The sequence below is a fragment of the Panthera onca genome, chromosome D3 (genome assembly GCF_046562875.1).
Source record: "Panthera onca isolate mPanOnc1 chromosome D3, mPanOnc1 haplotype 2, whole genome shotgun sequence".
Classification (NCBI taxonomy): domain Eukaryota; kingdom Metazoa; phylum Chordata; class Mammalia; order Carnivora; family Felidae; genus Panthera; species Panthera onca.
This window is the reverse complement of record NC_138350.1, coordinates 77118991-77138288: the sequence shown is the minus strand read 5'-3', so window position 1 is coordinate 77138288 and position 19298 is coordinate 77118991. Positions and strand designations below refer to the sequence as shown.

Genomic DNA, 19298 nt, shown 5'->3' with positions numbered 1-19298 from the left:
GGGGGGAATGACAAAGCTGTTTCCATTCAGTCTCGGTGGTTTGTTGGCCATGGGGAAGGGGGGAAGGCGCTGCTCCTTTCTGATACTCCTAAAACGTTTGTGTTACTTTGGTCCCCTAAAAGTGAGGCCACAGCCCCCCCCCCCCCCCCCCCCGCCGAAGTGATGTCGCCGTCAGGGGTGCATAGCCAGCTCAGGGCACAGAGATGTCTCCTTCCCCGCCCCGTCCTCCCGCTGTCTCCTCACCACTGCCTCACCGTGATTACGGGAACCTCCCAGCGGGGACCAGGCCACCTCCAAAAATCACAACACCTCATTAGACCGCAACTTCCAACGTCTCCTACCCTGCTTCCCAGCAGAACCGTGCCAGTAGGGAAAGCTTCGGATGGAATTTCAATTCTATTCTATTTCCTCTCCCTCCTCCAGACTGTGAAGGTCTGGAGGGGTTGGCTGAGCAGCGAAGAACTTCCGAAAGAACCAGAATGTAGAGGGTCTCGAAACCCACAGCTGCGTGTTAAGTACACGAGTGATAATAACCGGCAAGCCGTAAGCGTTGACCCAGATCCGGGGAGAGGGGAATGGGATTCCGATCCTGGGTCTCGTCCTTCACTGGCTACAGACAGAGCCCTGCTGTCTAGATGCCTCCGCTCCAGCCCTCTGTCCACCTGGGGAGCCAGTTTGGCCCCTGCTGGGGTGGGCGTCTGTTTTCCAGCTAGCTTCCCACCTATTCTGTCTCTGGGGTTCTGTTAAGTCCTTTGTTCACAGGGCACTGACCCACCCAGTCATTCCTCTGCTACTTGTGTTTTTCCTCAAGAAAGCCAGCTGTAGCTGGAAACCCCCAGAAGCTAGGTTGACAGAAAAGAACCAGAAAAATCCAATTAACAGAGGGCCGAGCAAGGCAGCCAATCCCTCCTAGAGCCTCCAGCCCAACTTGGCGGGTGCAGGAGGAAGGATGCGGTCCCAGGGAGACGGGCCAATCTGGACAGTGGATACCAGCTGTCAGTTCTCACACCCAGAGATGCTGATCGTCAGTGTTCGCACAGTGATGGCGGTGGTGATGAAACTTTGCAAATGGTGCATAATTGACATGTGAAATGAAGATAAGTGGATCCCTTCCTCAACGAGAGTGGAATCACTTAACAAACAGGAGATGGGCGTGCTATATGAAGAAAGTAATGATGCACCAAATAAACATGTTTCTTCTGATTCAGCAATCACTCGTTAGGAACATACTATGCACAAGGCCTAAAGGAAACATTCAAAGATGTAGAAGTCTCCTTGTCCTAAATCTTACACTTGGGTTCCAGGCTCCAGACAAATCCTAAGTGGCTCTGAGTGTATTCTTGTGAATTACGTAGTAACGTGTCTACCTCTTGTCTGCATGTACACCCTTCGTCCCCATACGTGCTGGAAATTTTTCTGATTGTGGTAACATCTGCAGTCATCCATTGCTGCAGCAAGGTCCCTCCTTTTTTTTTTTTTTTTTTTAACGTTTATTTATTTATTTTGAGAGAAAGAGACAGACAGGAAGACAGACAGAGGGCAGGTGAGCAGGGAGAGGCAGAGAGAGAGGAGAGAATCCCGAGTAGGCTCAGCACTGTCCGCGTGAACCCAACACAGGGCTTGATCTCATGAACCGTGTTGTGACCTGAGCTGAAAGCAAGAGTCAGATGCTTAACAGACTGAGCCAACGGGCACCCCAGCAAGGTCCCTCTTTATGACTTTGCACGGTGGCTGCTTCGAATTTTGCACTCTGCCTGTGGGTACGGAGCTCAGCAGAGCGGCCTGGCTCACGCAGGGACTGTTCTTTGAACCTTGTTACCGTGGAGCACCCAATTTGGCTAACTCATCGTGAACAACGAGACCTCCCACCGGACACTGTAAAGGATGAGCGTTGGATTCACTTCCTCTGTCCTTAAGGGAACCCCAGATCTTACTTGCAGGCAAAGCCCAGGCTGCCTGGTCTGGTGACTCAGGCCACTACAGGTCCCCAAGGGCTCTATGGAGACCAGATCTGAGGGAAACGATGGTGACGGACCCAAACGAAGTTTCTATAGGGATGATGGCTGCACTGTGAGTCCTGATGCAAAATGCCTTTTTGTCGAGAGTCAGGGCCAAGAGAGGGTAGTGGCTGAGTGTGTGCATTCCCAGACCAGATAGCCTGTGTCTGATTCCAGGCCCCCGTGCCAGGTGATCCTGGATGAGTGAGCGACCCTTCCAGGCCTCAGTTTTTTTCTCATCTATAAAATGGGGCTAATAACACTTGCCTGGTAGGCTTGCTGTGAGGACTGGGTGACATCACATCAGTAATTACGTAGAACAGTGCGGGAGGTAGCGAATAGTTGATAAAGGATTGGCAGAGTTGTTGAAGCGTGATAGGATCCAAGGTCAACCTCGATAGGGACACCAGAGCAGTGAAGAATGTGCATATAAGCCCTCGTCTGGCACCAGCCCCCGAGCCTGGCAATAGATAGGGATATCACAAGCAGGATTACGGCCCTTTCAGGGACACCCATATAGCCACAGGGGAAAGGCCCTTCTCGTGAGAAAATCTTAAGGTGATAGTGCTTAGGATAAAGGGCTTTGACTGTACTGTGGTCTGTTTGATCTCTGGGGGAAAGAAATCTCTTCCTTAACACCAAGTTTTCTGTACCGGAGTACCTCTCACAGGAATGACAGTGTTTTGAAGGCTTATGCTGAATCTTCCTGTTTTCCTTCAGTCCCTTAAACTGCTGCTCTAAGTTTTCATAACCTTGAAAACTTAGAGCGGGGAATTCGGGCCACAAGAAAACTAAAGCCAGCCTCAAAATAGTGTTGGCTACAAGTGTCCTAGTGTTGCAAAGGCGTCTTATCGGTGAACCAGAGTAACTTCCACACGCTTGCGAAAATGTCTTGATTTCCAGAGATGAGGCTTTAATGCCTCCCAAAGGGTAGAGTTTCCTATGGCAAAACCACACAACTCAACCTGCTTTGATTTATTCACTGCTCACTGCGTGGAGAACGAGTTTGGCCCGAAGAGGAAGAAAGTCGCTTTTGTACGGAGGGGCTGTTAAGTGTAGGTAGTTTAAGCCACTTGCCTTCTGACCCCTTTCTCCGAGACCTGATTAGACGTTGATAGTGTTTTTGCAAGAAGTGAGAACTAAATAAATACAGAGCCACAGAGCTGTCACAATGGCATAGGAGCTCCTTAGAGGGTCACGGGTCCTTTGTGCTTTGGGGTCAAACGCAAGAATCTCCAATTACAATGGTCCTTTTCCGAATGCTGGCCTTTAGTGCTGGTATTAGAGGAGAGAAAGTGATGTAACACGCCTGGATTCTTGTGGCTATACCACTGAGCCACGTGTGGGTCCATCTGGACGCCTGCACTTCAGGGTCCACTCATCTCTAAAAGTGGAGTCTTAGATACGAGGATGGCTGAAAGGAAACTGGTGATGGGTGGCCAGTGACGCCTCGGTCCTTGCTTCACCGGACACGGTCCGCGAAGGGCTCCCCACGTGTATGGCGTTTCCTTCCTTCCTTCATGCGTGTATTGCGTTTCCCTGCCTGCAAACGTGTAACCAGCAAGCTCTACATTAGTCTTTAAAGAAAATGAATAAACTCTCTGGTTCTTTCCTTCCCTCACCCTACCGGCACCTGCTCTCGAATCCTGCAGAAGCCACGAAGCCCCACTGACACTTGGATTCAGCACAGCAAGACTGATACCGGACTCCGGGGTTCTAGAACTACCAGATAGTAAATGTGTGTTGTTTTGAGCCACTAAGTGGTGGCCACTTTTTACAACAGCCATAGGAAGTTAATGCAGGTGTCCCCCCCCCCCCATAGCCCCTAACAGACCCTCGGACAGCATGCAGCACCTAGTTTGGGGTGGTTAGTTATCTTGCTGGTCCCCCCGTCAGGGTTGGAGCTCCCTGGAGACCACTGTTCTCTTATTTCCTTTAGTCACTAACACACCCGGCATTGCCGGCCACACAAGAAACACTCATTAGATTGTCTGTGTGTGTGTGTGTGTGTGTGTGTGTGTGTGTGTTTAAATTCTTTTTAATGTTTATTGTTTACTTTTGAGAGAGACAGAGCGTGAGCGGGGGAGGGGCAGAGAGAGAGGGAGACACAGAATCCGAAGCAGGCTCCCGGCTCCGAGCTGTCAGCACAGAGCCCGACACGGGGCTCGAACCCACAAACCAGGAGATCATGACCCGAGCCGAAGTCAGACGCTGAACCGACTGAGCCACCCAGGTGCCCTAGCGTGTGTGTGTTTTAATGAATGAAGGTAGCGGAAGCCTATTTCTCCCCTCTTACGGTGAAGGAAGACCTGCCAAGAATGCCACACCAATGCAAGCAGCACGTAGGCATCACCGTAACGAGACAAGACAGAACAGCCTCCCTGGCCAGCAGCAGGTGAACAGATGGAGGCAGGCTGCACCTGCCGGAACGCGTGATCTGCTCGAGAGACTCTGAAACCAGAAGCTTCAGGGCCGTCTTGGCTTTGTGAAAACTTGCAAAATAAACAGAATTCTAAGAAAAATATTTCCCCAGATCCTCCAGTCACTGGAGGACAGCTGAGAGATAAGGTAACTGCTGAACTAAGGTGTGGACACCAAGGCAGGAGGAGGAGGAGAGAGAGAGAGAGAGAGTCTAAGCGATGAGATCCGACCGAGTTTAAAGGTGTAGAGGAGATCCAGCCAAGAAGACAAGAAGAAGGATGTCAGGGCAAGGAAGAAACGCTAACAAGAAGATGGGGGGCCGGCTAACGGTCAGGCTTGGGGAGGGGAAGGTTTAAACAGTGGGACTGGGCAACAGGAGATAATAGAATTAGAGACGTGGATAAATGTCTGTAGCGCAGGATTTCTCAACCTCAGCACTAATGACGTCTGGAGCCATACAATTTTTTGTTGTGTGCGGTGGGGCGGGGGCTGACCTGTGCATCGTCGGAGGGCGAACAGCATCCTGGCCTCTACCCAGTAGATGCCAGTAGGACCCTCCCCAGTACGACAACCAAAAATCTCTCCAGATGCTGCCGAATTTCTGCTGGCTGTCAACGATGCCTCCCAGTTGAGAACCGGTGGTTTCAAGGAAGAGATAGGATCGAGTCAGGAATATAACAGAAACAGTCAAGTCAGAGGCCGGAAAGTGAAAGTGGGTGGGTAAAAACAGGGCAGAATCGGAGCAAAGGAGGAGATACAGTGAAATGATGGATGAAAGAGAACAGACAAGAAGGCAAGCAAAAAAGCAGAAACAAGACAGAAAGACCCAAGAGGGTCTGAGAGGAGATCAACTTCAAAGTGGGTCACTCGGGGCGGGGGGGGGGGGGTTTAATGGCGGGTCACCGACACGAGGGGCCAGGGCCCATCAGTCTTCCATCAGGACGTGAAGATGTGAGAGCCAAAGACGTGTCACATTGCATACGCATAACTTTCCGGCTCATTATAATTACACTGCAGATAAATGCTGGAGCTGGAAGAAGATATGCAAGGTCCCAACTCCCTTTCTGATGAATTATCAGGACGCTTATCAGCGATCAAACCAAATAAACAATACTTGAAGGTACACTCCGGTCCAGATATCACCGATCAAGCAGAAAGAAGGCAGACAGTCGCCCTGAAACACCTAAACGAAAGGAAACGCGTGTCGAGTTAAGGGAACCTAAACCGGGGCAGCCTTCTTTATCTGGCATTCCTTGGGGATCCTGCATTGTTGGTAAAGATTAGGACAGAAGAATGCAAACCCATGCTGCTTTTAAACATCTATTGCAGACAAGCCAGCAACCTCTGAGCGCTGGGCATGGGGACAAATGGCAGGGGGGGAGGGCTCTGGGTAGTGGGGAGGGGGCTCCAAAACCCCACCTTTCTTGAGCACAACTTTGGTCGCAGCTACTTTCTGGGTCTCAACCAGGTTCGGGTTGGAAGGAGATTCCACGGGATCACGCTGGCCTCTGAAGTTTTACAAATACTTTGCGTAGGTATTTCTTTGTGGTGACTGCAAGATTGCTCCCCCAGAGTACTTTCATAATCGGTAAGAGTTCTAGGTCTGATAAAGACCTGTCTCGGGGCCAGGGACAGAACTGGAAGGACGGTTTGCGAAAATGCCAGAATGCCAAGAGTTTTGAAACCTGAGCTCATTCTTCTCGGGCCAGCATTCCACGTAAACTAGCAGACTGTGTGGCTCCATGAGGACAGGTCCCGTGGATATAGTTCAGCTTTGCCGTGGAGAGAGAGGTCAGCTAATAACACAGAGGTGAGAACGTATGGGGCCAGCCGGTTGGCGGGGAGCTGCCGAGGAAGGATCATGTCTGCGCATGAACCATGATGGAGTCTCAGGGTTACCGGCTGGGGTGGCGGACCTTGGGCTCTCCAGGTTCTCACGTCCCTGGACAAACATCCTAGGTGTAGCCTGTCTCTTGGGAGAAAACCGCCCAGATGCTCACTTCTCCAAAGGGCAGTTTAATGTAAATGTTGAGAGCATGGGCCCTGGGGCCAAAAATGCCCCAGTTCAAACCCAGCTCAGTACTCCTGACTCGGTACCTTAGGCAGATGTTAATTAAAATCTTGGCTGCAGTTTCCTCATCTGTAAAATGCAGCTCATAATAGAATCCGAGACAGAGGATTAGGGATTAAATGAGATAATACTTGTGCAGCACTTTAAAAAATGCCCACACACGCCCAGTATTTGCGTTGTCATTCTTTGTGCCAAATCCTGGGAAAGTCATCATCCGTGAACAGCTTGTAAGAATGTGGCTTTCTTGGTATTATAGCGCGAATAGGCCCCTGTTTTGGTTAAGAAGCGTACCCCACCTTCTTGGGGCGCCTGGGTGGCTCAGTCGGTTGAGCTTCTGACTTCAGCTCTGGTCATGATCTCATGGTTTGTGGGTTCAAGCCCCGTGTCAGGCTTTGGGCTGACAGCGCAGAGCCTGCTTCAGAGTCTCAGTCTCCCTCTCTCTCTGCCCCTCCCTCTCTCTCTCTCTCTCTCTCTCTCAAAAATAAATAAATAAACTTAAAAATTGAAAAAAAAAATAAAAGTCAGCACAGCACTCAGAAGCATAGTGATTCTCGAAGGAGAAGCATATACATTCTCATTTCTAGCGACTGTTAGTGGATTTGACTCACCCAGAGCCCTGGTCATTCTAACATCTAATTCAAGCATGGTGGTAGTGACAGCCTGTTCTGTGACAGGATGTCTCTAGCCTTGGCCATCCATCTCCAAACTATCTCTTATGGAAGCAAACTAGAGCTGACAGGGTGGATGGCCCACCATACTTGCATCAATATTTTTGAATAGAAACAATTGAAATAATATTAGGTATCCTGTATGACTCCGATGCAGCAGGCATGTTGTATATTTCATTCACTCTTTTCAACAATCCTATGAGTTGAAGATTGTTGTTTCTATATTATATATGGATAAACTGAGCCCCAGGAGGATTTCACAATTTGATGAGGATCACAGAGGTTTTATGCTGTAAGCTAGATTTTAAATCTAGGTAAATCTGAGTTTTTAAGTCTAATTTCTTCCCATTTCTGAATGAGTCCGTTTTTTAAAGAGGGAGGTAAAGTCAACCTCATATCCCGAGGAAAAATATATTTTAATTATAGATTACAGTAAGTACTTGTGATCTGCTAGCAATGGGTAATAAAATTATCTTTATTCCACCAAGATATCCCAAAGGGCATTTTGGCTCCTATTGGAAAACTTTTAAGGTCAACATTCTTATTACCTGTCAAGTTGGCTTGATATCATATTACTGAGCTGAGTATCTCCCAGTTCTCAATAAATGTTAAATAAGAACTCTTAACCCCATGGAGGAAAGGGATATAAACAGAGTTGGCCCTACACAAATAAAGCACAGAAGTTGTGTATTGGAGTGGCTGATACTCAAAGGAATCAGCTGATAAATGCTGGGATAATTCTTTAAGTTTATTTATTTTTAATCTGGGGGGGGGGAGGGGTAGAGAGAGAAGGAGAGAGAGAATCCCAAGAAGGCTCTGTGCTGTCAGTGCAGAGCCCAATGGGGGCTTGAGCCCACGAACTGGGAGATCATGACGTAAGCCGAAATCAAGAGTTGGATGCTTAACCCACTGAGCTATGCAGGTGCCCCAATCCTGGGATACTTCTGATTCCACTTACTTGACCAGAGATCAATCACGAGGTATGAGCCACTGGTCTTACCTCTAGTGCTGGCCCCTTATCCTTCCTTGTGTGTGCTTGTGGGGACCCAAGAGATGGGGCCATCTCAGCTGCATATGCTGTAGCCTCCGTGTGTCCCAGAAGGAGCTGCAAAGTTGAGTGGTGTTAGAACACACTTCTAGAAACCCAGGGTCTGATCCTACAACTCCACGGGTCGAGGAGGCTGCCAATTCCTACTGTTTCAACAAGCTCCTCCTTTGGGAGAAACCCCAGACAGGGACTCAGTGTGTGTGTGTGTGTGTGTGTGTGTGTGTGTGTGTGTGTGTAAGAATACAACATCCAAACTGCATAAACAATGTTTCTTGATTTTGTTTTTAGACATTCAACCAAGTAAGTTCTCACTCATTTTCATCGTTTGTACGGTTTTCTTTTAGCAGCCTATAGACACATGGGCTAACTAATCTTTTAAGATTGGTTTCATTTCAAAGTTTGGCAAAAATTGGGATTCTGTCATGGGTGTAGGAATCCGATGTTTCTTCCTGTTCTGGGAGAAAATTCCAGAGATCCATAGCTTCAATATATGTTCAGAATTTGTGCAAGTTAAAACGAAGGCAGACCAAGTGCAAAGACAGCATACACACCCCAGAAACTAGGACTTTAAAACCCTTTTACTGTGTTGACATGTTTGAGTTTTCTTGCCTGAAGCATTTCCTCACAATGGCTTGGAGACTGGCACATTTAAACACTTTTCAAGGTGTAGCCCTGTTTCTCTAAGCCAACCTGGCTGGAGGGTGATCAAAACCGAAACTGAAGGAAAGGTATCAGGGCAACCTGTTTATTTCGGGGAATTATATTGTATGCATATCACTCAAATTCAGTAAGAACTCTACCCACACTTGTTGAGTCTTGTTTCTATGACAAGACCTTTACCTGACAGAGGATTGTTGCCATATTTCAGAGAGACCAACAGGAAAAATCTGTGACTTTTTTTTTTTGAGCAATTTATAGGCTTTTCCTTTACAGCTACCTTGAATTTTTTAACTGATCATGGAATTATCTTGAACTGACGTCTGAGAATCTGAGAACTGACTTGTGATCTGCTTTGAACGTAGCACAGGACTTTCTATATGATGATCCTGCCAACTAACTTCAGCTTCATTTTATTATTTATCCTGACTTTGCCTTTGCCTTAGTTGCTTTACCTAATCTTACTCGATTCTGTATAGAATATCCTATACATAATGCATATAATATAGAGAAATAGACACACTGGAAGATAGTATGTTTTTGTCAGCCACCACAAATCCTTTTTTATAAAAAAAAAAATGTAAACAAATAAAATGACATGACTTGTGCCCTCAACTGGTGGCTCCTGTTTCTTACAGTAATTTATCTTTTTTATCGATCTCTTTTTTCTATTTTCTCCAAATAAGTTATTGGGCTCCCTTAAAAATGAGTGGAAAAGGCCACTGGTCTCATTTAGAAGGGCCCTAGGACCTAGTTTTACTTTTCTTTTTTCCTTTCACTTTGCTTTCACATGCTGGCATCTAGATTCTCCAGTTAAGCAGTCTCCTTCCACGCTGCCCCCTACACTCAATATCCAGTCCACCAGGGAGTCTAACCCACAGCTGAGTCTGTACATTAACGCCCTAGACACAGCCCCATGTCCCTGGGACATGGTAAATTGTATAACAGTCCACCCTCTGGTTTGTTTCAGGGAAGCTGACAGGTCTGTATGGAAAACATCGCGGAGAATGGTATGCTGAAAAGAAAGAATCATCCAGAGACTCCCCTGAGGAGACTTTAGGTCCCTATCATTAATCTTTGCCACACTCCTGTGAAAGAGGCACTAGGTGAGGGCTCTCATCCAATGTCTCATAAATGAGAAACGGGGCAGATTGTAGGGGCGAGCCGGGGAGTGGGGAGCTCGTGCATGGTCGGGGAAGGAATGAGGGTGTCGCGACAGAAAACCTAAGACCCCGGAGGTCTCCACCACACTCAGTCTCCTTCTGACAGCTCCCATGCAGGCTGCAGCCTGAGCAAATGTAGGTTTTGTTTTTTTGCAGGCGTGTTTAACTTTTGGGGGAACTGGTATCCATACAAGGCCATCTCATCTCCTTCTGTTTGGTTGTGTTCTCCAGCCCAGCCCCCCAAAGGCTGACACTACATGTCGTGCTATCAGTAGCTGCCAATGAGTTTAAATTCCAGGCCTCCGGGCAAAGGTTTTCTCCAGGTCTCTGCTCCGGCTCACCTCTTCCAGAAACGCTCTGACCAGCCACTCCTGGGATTTCCTCTTCAGGCAGAGCTGGGCTGATTGCTTGGCCCCAGCACATGCTCTGATGCCTCGTTGTCATATGTGCTCAGTGCAGTGGGCTGAAAATAAGGTGGCGGCAAAGTTGGCTTTGTCCCCAATCTTCTGCCACCAGCTGTGCGTAATGGGCATGGTCTTGCTCTTAGCATTTTGCAGCCTGAAAATCCTTCTCTGCAAAGCTGCATGTCTCCGTATGTGGCTCATTAACTATTGAATGAAAGTAATAACGAATCTCCCTCGCCATTCTATTATTTGTAGTACGGACATCCACAATGCAACAGCAGAAAAACAAAACAAGTAACAATGAGAAAAATATAGCAAAATATCAGAATAATTGGTAATAAAATAAAACGAGAACCTCCTACAGCATAGCGTCCTCCCTGCAAGATGGAGATTAAACATGCCTATGGTGCAATCTAAAGTAATACAATTTTCACCAGTCCCAGGATGCCTGCATTTTTCATGTGCTTAGAGAGGTTATCTCCTTGGAAACCCAAACAACTGTTGTGAAATAAACTTCCATTTATCTAGAAAGCAGAAAAAACTAGAACGTTAAAACGGAAAGATCCGTGCAATAATTATGTTAAAAACGCTACCAGTGGGGCGCCTGGGTGGCGCAGTCGGTTAAGCGTCCGACTTCAGCTCAGGTCACGATCTCGCGGTCCGTGAGTTCGAGCCCCGCGTCAGGCTCTGGGCTGATGGCTCGGAGCCTGGAGCCTGTTTCCGATTCTGTGTCTCCCTCTCTCTCTGCCCCTCCCCCGTTCATGCTCTGTCTCTCTCTGTCCCAAAAAATAAATAAAAAACGTTGAAAAAAAAATTTAAAAACGCTACCAGTTAATGTCTGCTGAGCACACAATACATGCTGGGCACTGTGAAAAATACTTTATATGTATTACCTCATTTAAAACTCATAGGGGTGCCTGAGTGATTCAGTCCGTTCACTCTTGGTTTCCGATCAGGTCATGATCCCACCGTCTTGGGATGGAGCCCCGCGATGGGCTCTGAGCTGAGTGCAAAGATTGCTTAAGATTCGCTCTCTCCCCCTGCCCCTCTCCCCAGCTCTCTCTCTGTCTCTCTCAAAAATAAAAAGTAAATCAACCAATCACAAACATTCATGAGGGAAGTCTCCCCATTTTACTTCGTGTGTGTAGCACCGTATTTCAGTACTGAGTCTGTTTTCTGGTCTGCTGTCTCCGTGTGAGCGTTGCTGGGGAAAAACATCTCACTGAACTAAGAAATCAGACTCCTAGTTTCAAGGGATAGCGTATCAATAAAATCCACATTCATGAATGTGAAAACCCTGTGGCAAATCTAAAAGCATTCTACAAAGGGAGGAAGACGCCACTGCTATTAAAAATGTCAAGGTGTGGGTGATACGCCTGGCAATTCTCAGTTGACCAGAACATTCTGAAACAAAACATCTCACACCGGTAACTTGCGAACAAGCTACTTCTCGCCCCGCGGCTGCAAAACACCACGCGTCTGTTAGAGGCCAGGCATTACAACCTCGTGCTCTTGCCATGCACTTCGGGGCCGCGACCACTTGCCGGCTCCGTCCGGCACGTCTGTGTCACGAGTTTTTCCCTTAACAGGCACAGAAAAACTCCTGATGTTCAGCGAAGCGTTACGATGCAGAGGTGTAACGAATTACGGTGGCGGGGTCGTCACCAAACCAGCGGATTTACCGCCCCCACGGGGCTTTGGCTCCGCGCGAACCCCGCCGCGTTCACCAGCAGCGCGCAGGGCCGGTGATTAACCGCCCCCTCCGCGCCTCACCTGGTCTTCCAGGAGTTTCCAGCGCTCACGTGTGCTGGCCCACGGGGCGTGGAAACAGCACGAAAGCCAATTAGGGCGAGAGGCTATAAAAGCCCCCAGGAAGAGCCGCCGGGAGCTCCTCACTTGTCTCGGCCACGGGCTGGGGAGAAAAAAGCGGCTTTAGATACAAGTGTAACCGATCGGGAGACCTTTCTTCTAAGGTTCCAAGGAAGACAGGCTACTACGCCCTGTAAATTGCTCCGTCTCGGGCGTGGAGAGACGCTGTAGCTTTCCGACTCCTTCCCCCCGCCCCCCCCCCCCAATCCTGCGGGGTGAAGCCCGGGGTGGCGGGAAAGCACGGCGTAGGCGCTGGAGGGGGAAAGGCAGCCGCAAGCCTGCCCTGGCCTTCAGAAGTGACCTGACGCCAGGAAGAAGGCTGATTAACCCTTGGGCTCCCCCTCCCTCTCCGGGGGGTGCGAGCCAGCTCCTCCTCCTCCTCCTCCTCCTCCTCCTCCTCCTCCTCCTCCTCGCGGTCGAGCGACCCTGGAGCGAGATGCACACAGCCGCCGGCTCTGCGCGCCCTGCCCTTCCCTCCCAGCCCAGGAAGAGGAGAGCGGCGAGGGCGCAGCCCAAAGTCGAGTCCGGTGAGTCTGTGGATCCGGAGTGAACCTCCCGGGCGAGCCGGCTTAGGCCCCGCGACCCTCGCGCCGGCCGTGCACCGCAGACGACCCCTCCACCCGCCCCTCCGCGGAATTTGCACCCAGTACCCGGCTCCTGGCCCTGACCCCAGGCCCCGCGACGGCCCCAGCCCCGTGCCTCGCGCAGGTGGCGCAGACGCCCCTGTTCTCCGGCGCCCCCTGCCGGGGAGAGGGAAGGCGGCGGCCGCGGACGAGCCGGGCGCAGGCGGGGAGAGAGCTCCGGCGCTGCCGGGAAGAGGCCGGGAGCTTCCCTGATGGTGCCGCCACCTCCGAGTCGGGGAGGAGTGGCGAGGGGGCAGCTGGGCAGGAGCCTGGGTCCGCTGCTGCTGCTCCTGGCGCTGGGACACACGTGGAGCTACCGAGAGGAACCCGAGGACGGCGACAGGTAAGCGCTGCCAGCCCCGGCTTGGTGGGCGCCCGGCTCTCGGGGTGCGGGCGGTACCCCCCCGGTTCCCCCAGGCACCCGCATGCCCTCGCTCCGCCGGCTGGGTGCTCGGCTCTCCCAGGCGGCATAAAACTCGGCTCCCCGCCCGGGGTCCCCTCATCAGTGGGTCGGTGTTCCCTGTTACCGCCGTCCTGGGGGCTCGGTTCGCGCGCGGGGACCCCCCCCCCCCCGCCAGGCCCAGCCCCCGAGGCCACTGTGCGTCCGCGCTCTGGGACGCCGCTCCCTGCCACCCTCGCGCACCCTGCCCCTCCCCTCTCCCGTGGCCAGCGAGCGAAGTTGCCCCTCGACCTTTTCTCCTTAGGGAGATCTGCTCGGAAAACAAGATCGCCACGACGAAATACCCGTGTCTGAAGTCTTCGGGTGAGCTCACCACGTGTTTCAGGTAAGCCCTGGGGCTTTGCCGAGTCCGCCAGGGCGCACCCTGCCTGGCTGCTTGGAAAGGCGGCTCCGCAGAGGAGGGGTTTGGAGACGCGCTCGCTTTGCGCCGGGACGTGCTCGGGGAGTTCTTGGGCGCAACCCTTCTGGTGCGGTTTTGGGGCTAAAGCGATGACGGGCGACCGAGTGTGAACCTGGGGCTTGCACCTAAGTGCACCTGAGACCCCGAGCTGTTTACCGCTTCCCGGAATACCTTGCGTGGTGGCCATCTGAGAAGAGGAGGCTGGAAGCTTCTAAGGAAAGGGGATCGGACCGTGGGTATCAAACCGTGCGCCACAGCAAACACGGCTGGTGGCGTTTGCGTTTTGTTTAGAAACGTTGACAATTACCGGGGCCTTGTGACACTGTCACGGTCTCTGGGCAAAAGGGTGGGGGAGGTTTGCGGGCTGTGGACGTAGTTGTGTTGAGCGAAAACAACGTCGAGATTGAGCCATAAGGAGAGGATTTCCTGAAAATGCAGTCCACAGATGACCTGGATGGCTGTTAAAATTACCCCTGGTTCGGGGGTCTATAAATTGGGAAGTACTTCCCAGGTGGTTCTCAGTAACAAAAGGAGAGAATCCCTATTCCCTGCTTGCTACCTCAGAGGTGAGGGTCCGTTTGTTTTCACCTTCGAGTTCCTGGCTTGTTTCCGTGCTTTCCCTGGATGGGAAACACGTACCCATGAACACAAGTTGCCTTTTAAAAGTACTGTGCGAGATGGGAATCTCACACCCGTGCCACACTGTCTTCAGGGGGGGTGGTCCTACACTCTGGGGTGCCAGGATAAATCCTACAAGATAATCTGGAAGTCCCCCCAAGTGAATTTGGAAGAAAGCTTTACTCTTGGGTTCATCTGTTACAGCATTACCATGTTTTCAGCTGTAGAAACCTTATTTCACACGCTCAAAAGCTTGCATGTGTTTCCAGGGCTGGCAAGTTAAATGATCTAAAAGCTGGTAATCAGTTACATTATGTACTGTGCTCTAAAATCTGCCACTGGCAGCGGACTATCATGTAAGCGAGTCCATACTCCTTGGGCTTGGGAAGGGTGGTCTCCAGGACATGAGTAGTCAACACTGAACACATGGGGTTGGGGGGCGGGTGAGTCCGTTCAGTTTGCAGGTGTAAAGGCTAGAAGAGGTTAACTGGGTAAGCAAGGTCACCCAGTTGGTGAGATGAGAGGGTATGGGCACGAGGATCGCTGTCCTCCACGTGACTGCAGTACTAGGACATGTGGTTTTCCTATCAATACAGCACGAAGCCTCTAACTTCACGAGGAAAGTGTCCCTGAGATGGTTTACGCGTTTGTTAGGTCCCTGAAGGTCAGACTGCACATAAAGCAGTGGCCTTTGCAGAATGCATGTCTAACTTTCAGAAACCACTGGTGCCCTGATAGGGGTCTTAAGTTGACTTCATTACGCTGTTACTGTCATTTTTCCCAGATGTTTAACAACCCTGGCTTTTTTTTCTACGCAAACTCGAGACCCTATCCATGTCTTGACAAGCTGTTCCTTTGGATAGCTGTTAAAACACTCGAGGGTTAACAAATTATCTTTTCTATCACAAAGTAAGGAGCTTTGTTCTGGAGGGGGGTGGTGAATGGAATGGGGAGGAGGGGGTTTTTAGTGGGGGGAAAGTGGGGCTAATGGTCCCTGTACCTGTTTTCTGGTTTTATGGAATTCGAGAGTTTTGTGTATACTCCATTAGCTTTGGACTAGGAAATCGCGAAGTCAGGGGAGTAAAGTCCAAGGTTGGCAACTGCTGCCCCTGTTTGCTTTTGAACCCCATGGCTGGCAACTGCTGCCCCTGTTTGCTTTTGAACCCCACGGCTGCAGGAGTATTGTGCTTGGGTTGTGAATTGATGGGCCGAGCCCCGTAGACCCTTGCTACCCCAAGTGATCTGCAAACCAGCATCCTCTAGGAGCTTGTTAGTCTCGAGGCCTGCCCCTGACCTCCCAAATCAGAGCCTGTTAGCGCAATTACGTTAAAGGTGAAGCCCTTCTCTAGGAACCACGGTCTTCAACCTGGTCGCTGCAAACCCACTTAGACCGAGCCTTCGAGGAGCACAGAGGCTTCTGCAGGTGCACACCTTGTCCCTCCTACCACGTTAACTGAACACTGAAAGGACCATCCTTCCGGGAAACAAGACTCTTCACATCTTGGCTGACCCTGGATTAAGCTTCAGTACAGTAGTGGAGTTGCCATTTAGGGAATGCAGATGGATGGTCCCCACTCGTTACCGCTTGTCCTCAGTTTTTAGCACTGGTGAACTGTAGAAGTCCCTGCTGAACTTGTTAAATGATTTTATGTGACTTCGGTGAGGGAGAGGAACGAAGGATTTTACTCCCTTCTGCCATGTTCATTTTAGTATTGGATCTGTTACTCAAAAGTAAATGGAACCCTAAATGATCTAGAGAATAAAAGATGGGCTCAGAATGTTCATTCTGGACCCCTTTCCTGCCACCTGTGCCCACTTGGGTTACACGGTTTCATCTCAGCAGTACCTTTCCATGTCTGTCTTCTGTTAAATGACAACTTTGAGGACTTTGTACTCAGCCCTGTTCTGTGCAGGTCACATGCACATCTAATCCACTGGGCTGCCTGCATTGGTGGTTCAGTTTTACAGGGGGAGGAACCAAGCCTCCAGGATTAAGTAAACTCGGTTGGGGTCGCCAAGTTAATACACGTGGGAGCCGAGATCCAAACCCAGGCTTGTCTGACTTCAAAGTCTGGGCCCAGGCCCTTTCATCATCCCGGGCGTATCTTAGGAGGCAGAATTTTCTGGGATCTAAGACTATAAATTCAGGTGGCTGTGCATTCAGAAGACCCTGATAGAAGACACCCCCCCCCCCCCCATGGCTCTTTTTGGAATTAGCCCTGCCTTTGACATCGGTCTTAGACAATGGACTTTATACGACCTTGTCCTACCCAAAATTGGTTCATATGTGTACAGCTTTCCTTCCTTGAAGGGTTTCCTCTTATCCACAGGGTCTGTCTGTGGAGACTCTCCACCCCAATGTGCATTGTGCCCAGTGCCCCCAAGTTCAAACACTCGAGTGAATGCTGGTAACTGCCTCATGTAGAGTGCAGGTTGGGTTGTTTAGACTTCTCTGGTGCAGCGTGATTTAACTACTGGTAAAGGAGTGTACCCTAACTCTGACCTCTTCCCTCAGACTGTTTAGCGAAACCAAGCGCATGCTTTTATCATGGTGTTACCCTCCCGTGGCTGTTAAAGGTTTTCCCACAAGTTGACTTTCCCAACCGCGTAGCTTTGAACAAAACGTTTACCTTTTGTTTGTTGGGTCTATCCATAAAAATGACAAGTTAAAGCCTCCTGGAAGATGAAAATCCGTGGTGTAGGAAAGGTCCAGAAAATCCGATTTTTGAGGCTGTGTCTGATAAACATAACTTCTCACCCATTGAGAATCTGTTAGCACCTTAAGATAGCCTTACAAAATGCATATAAAGAATAAGCTACTGTCTCTGATCTCCATTTATAGACCTGATTTTTCGACCAAGGCCTTTGAAACCATGAGGATAGATCCAGTTCAACGTCCTACAGTTCAGACTGTAACTACCCGGGATGGGGAAGAGATTCGAAGCGGCCAGGAATGGTTTTCTGGGCACGAGAAAACTAACACTATGTTAGGTGCTTAATTTGCATTAGGTGTGACTGTTGTGTGATTCCTGGACCTCCGAGGCCCGTAGCTGCCCCTCCGTGGTAGGTCTTTCCGTAGAGTCTCCTTAGGTACTGCTTTTGGGGTCCGTCCGGTGGGAGATCATGACTTAGGGATGCAAAAACTCCCACCTTTCCATAATGTGTGCATTGCCAAATCCTGTTAAGAGGTCGAAGTTAAGGGGATAGTCATGCAAGTGTGTTTGAGACTTGGAGGACAGCAAAGTCCCTTAGAGCTGTGCTGCTAGGCTGACGACTCTAGCTGAGGCTACGTTGAAGAAAAGACGAGTGCACGATCTGGTCACAGAGCTCCTACGGAGGACATGAAGGTCAAAACCGCAGTAACAGGAACTGTCCCGGTTTGAATCCCAGCTTGATTAATTGTGACCTTCAACAGTTTAACCTGCTTTAATGGTCTCCTTTGTAAAATGAAGATTCTTAGTACTGGAGGTACGGGGTTACCCTGAAGATCAAATGAGCTGATGTATGTGTTTCACGATTACCCCTTATGATCACTACTGAATTATGTTTGGCATATCGAGTGCACATGGTAGATGCTGATTGGACACTAAGTCTTGGACAGGATGGTGGCAGTTTTGGGGAAGAAAAACTCAGACCGTGTCCGGAAAGAGCGTATACCCCCAGGCACAGCAGTTTTTAGATGGCTTTCCAAATGTGGGGATAGGTCAGAAATCCAGTACCTTGGGAAAAGTTACAGAGAGTGGGTCTTTGCTTCTTCCTGACTATGTAAGGTACCCTGCTTGCGTGATGAGTGGGTGGGAGGCCTAGTTAGCTCCCTTTAAAGAATCTTAAAGGCTTGTGTCTCGTCTGGAGTCATCAAGGGTGTTCTTGGTGGTGACCGGAAGACTAGGAAACAAACCTTCCAGTTCCCAGCCTGCTCGTCTCCCTTCTGTGCCTCTGTTCTGTGGCCAGCATAGCTCAGAACAGGCACTAGGTGGCCACACCGCGACTAATTGTTCTCTCACTCGGGGTATGCTGTCCCTTGTTCAGAAAGCGTTTGTATCCTTGTGACCAGCCATCTAAAAGTGAGGGCGTACTATGAAAAGAGCAGGACACAGGTAGAGACAGCTTTGTGCAGAACTGATTAAATCACAAGCACATTGCAGGCAGCCTCGGTTTCCCCGCGTTAGACCCTGTTTGTCACTGGATGGTGCCCTCACAAGGGTATTGGAGTGTCTGTCCCCTGGTCTGCGACCGTGTCGTCAGAGGCTACTCTCCTGCCTGGACAGTGTCCTGTACCTTGTCAAGTGACTGAACGTGACAAGCAAACGGAAGTTGACTTAGCCTTTCTAGAACTCACGTTGCTATTCTATCCAGGTATGCCTCCTTTTCTAGCCTGAGGGACAGGAAGCTGTTTTGTTTTCTTTTTTTTGTTTTTTTAGAAACTGGATTTCCTGCACTGCTGAGATGCCGTCATGCCTTTCGTTGGTTCTTGGCTTGACCCGTTTCAACCAGTGCCGTGTTACAGGTGCTGAGTCTGGAAGTTACAACTAATGCCATGCACTTGGTGCTTCCCGTAGCACCTGGAGAGAACGTGGGTGTTCCTGCCTGTAGTTAACTGTCCCATAGACCCTGGCTTTGAAGTCGGGGGTTGCGTTTTTACGGGGGATCCTGCTCCCTTCCACGTTTATCTTCCGCGGAAGGACCCGTGTGGGAGGCAGGGAGGGGGGGAAGGTATCGGCCAAGGCAGGGGCCTCTATCACTTTTCACTCCTTCTCAGGGGAACGACACAAAGTGCTAGGAAACAACCAAGCATTGAATTCACTACAAAAGGCTGTGCTTTCCCTGGGGTGCCCTTTGAGGTGGCTCCATTGGCCGTGCTCATTGTCCCTGAAGTCATTGATGCCTGACTTCCTACAT

At 50.0% G+C, this 19298-nt stretch overlaps 1 protein-coding gene across 1 annotated transcript in view; it reads left to right on the top strand.

The window, feature by feature from the left end:
- The first annotated feature begins 11967 nt into the window (after nt 1-11967).
- CCBE1 (collagen and calcium binding EGF domains 1) overlaps nt 11968-19298 on the top strand; it is a 232473-nt gene continuing 225142 nt past the window's right edge. Inside the window, exons 1-2 of the mRNA XM_060613982.3 lie at nt 11968-13264; nt 13626-13706. Coding sequence (XP_060469965.1) covers nt 13134-13264; nt 13626-13706 — 212 coding nt within the window. The 5' untranslated portion in view covers nt 11968-13133. The remainder of the gene's footprint in view (nt 13265-13625; nt 13707-19298) is intronic.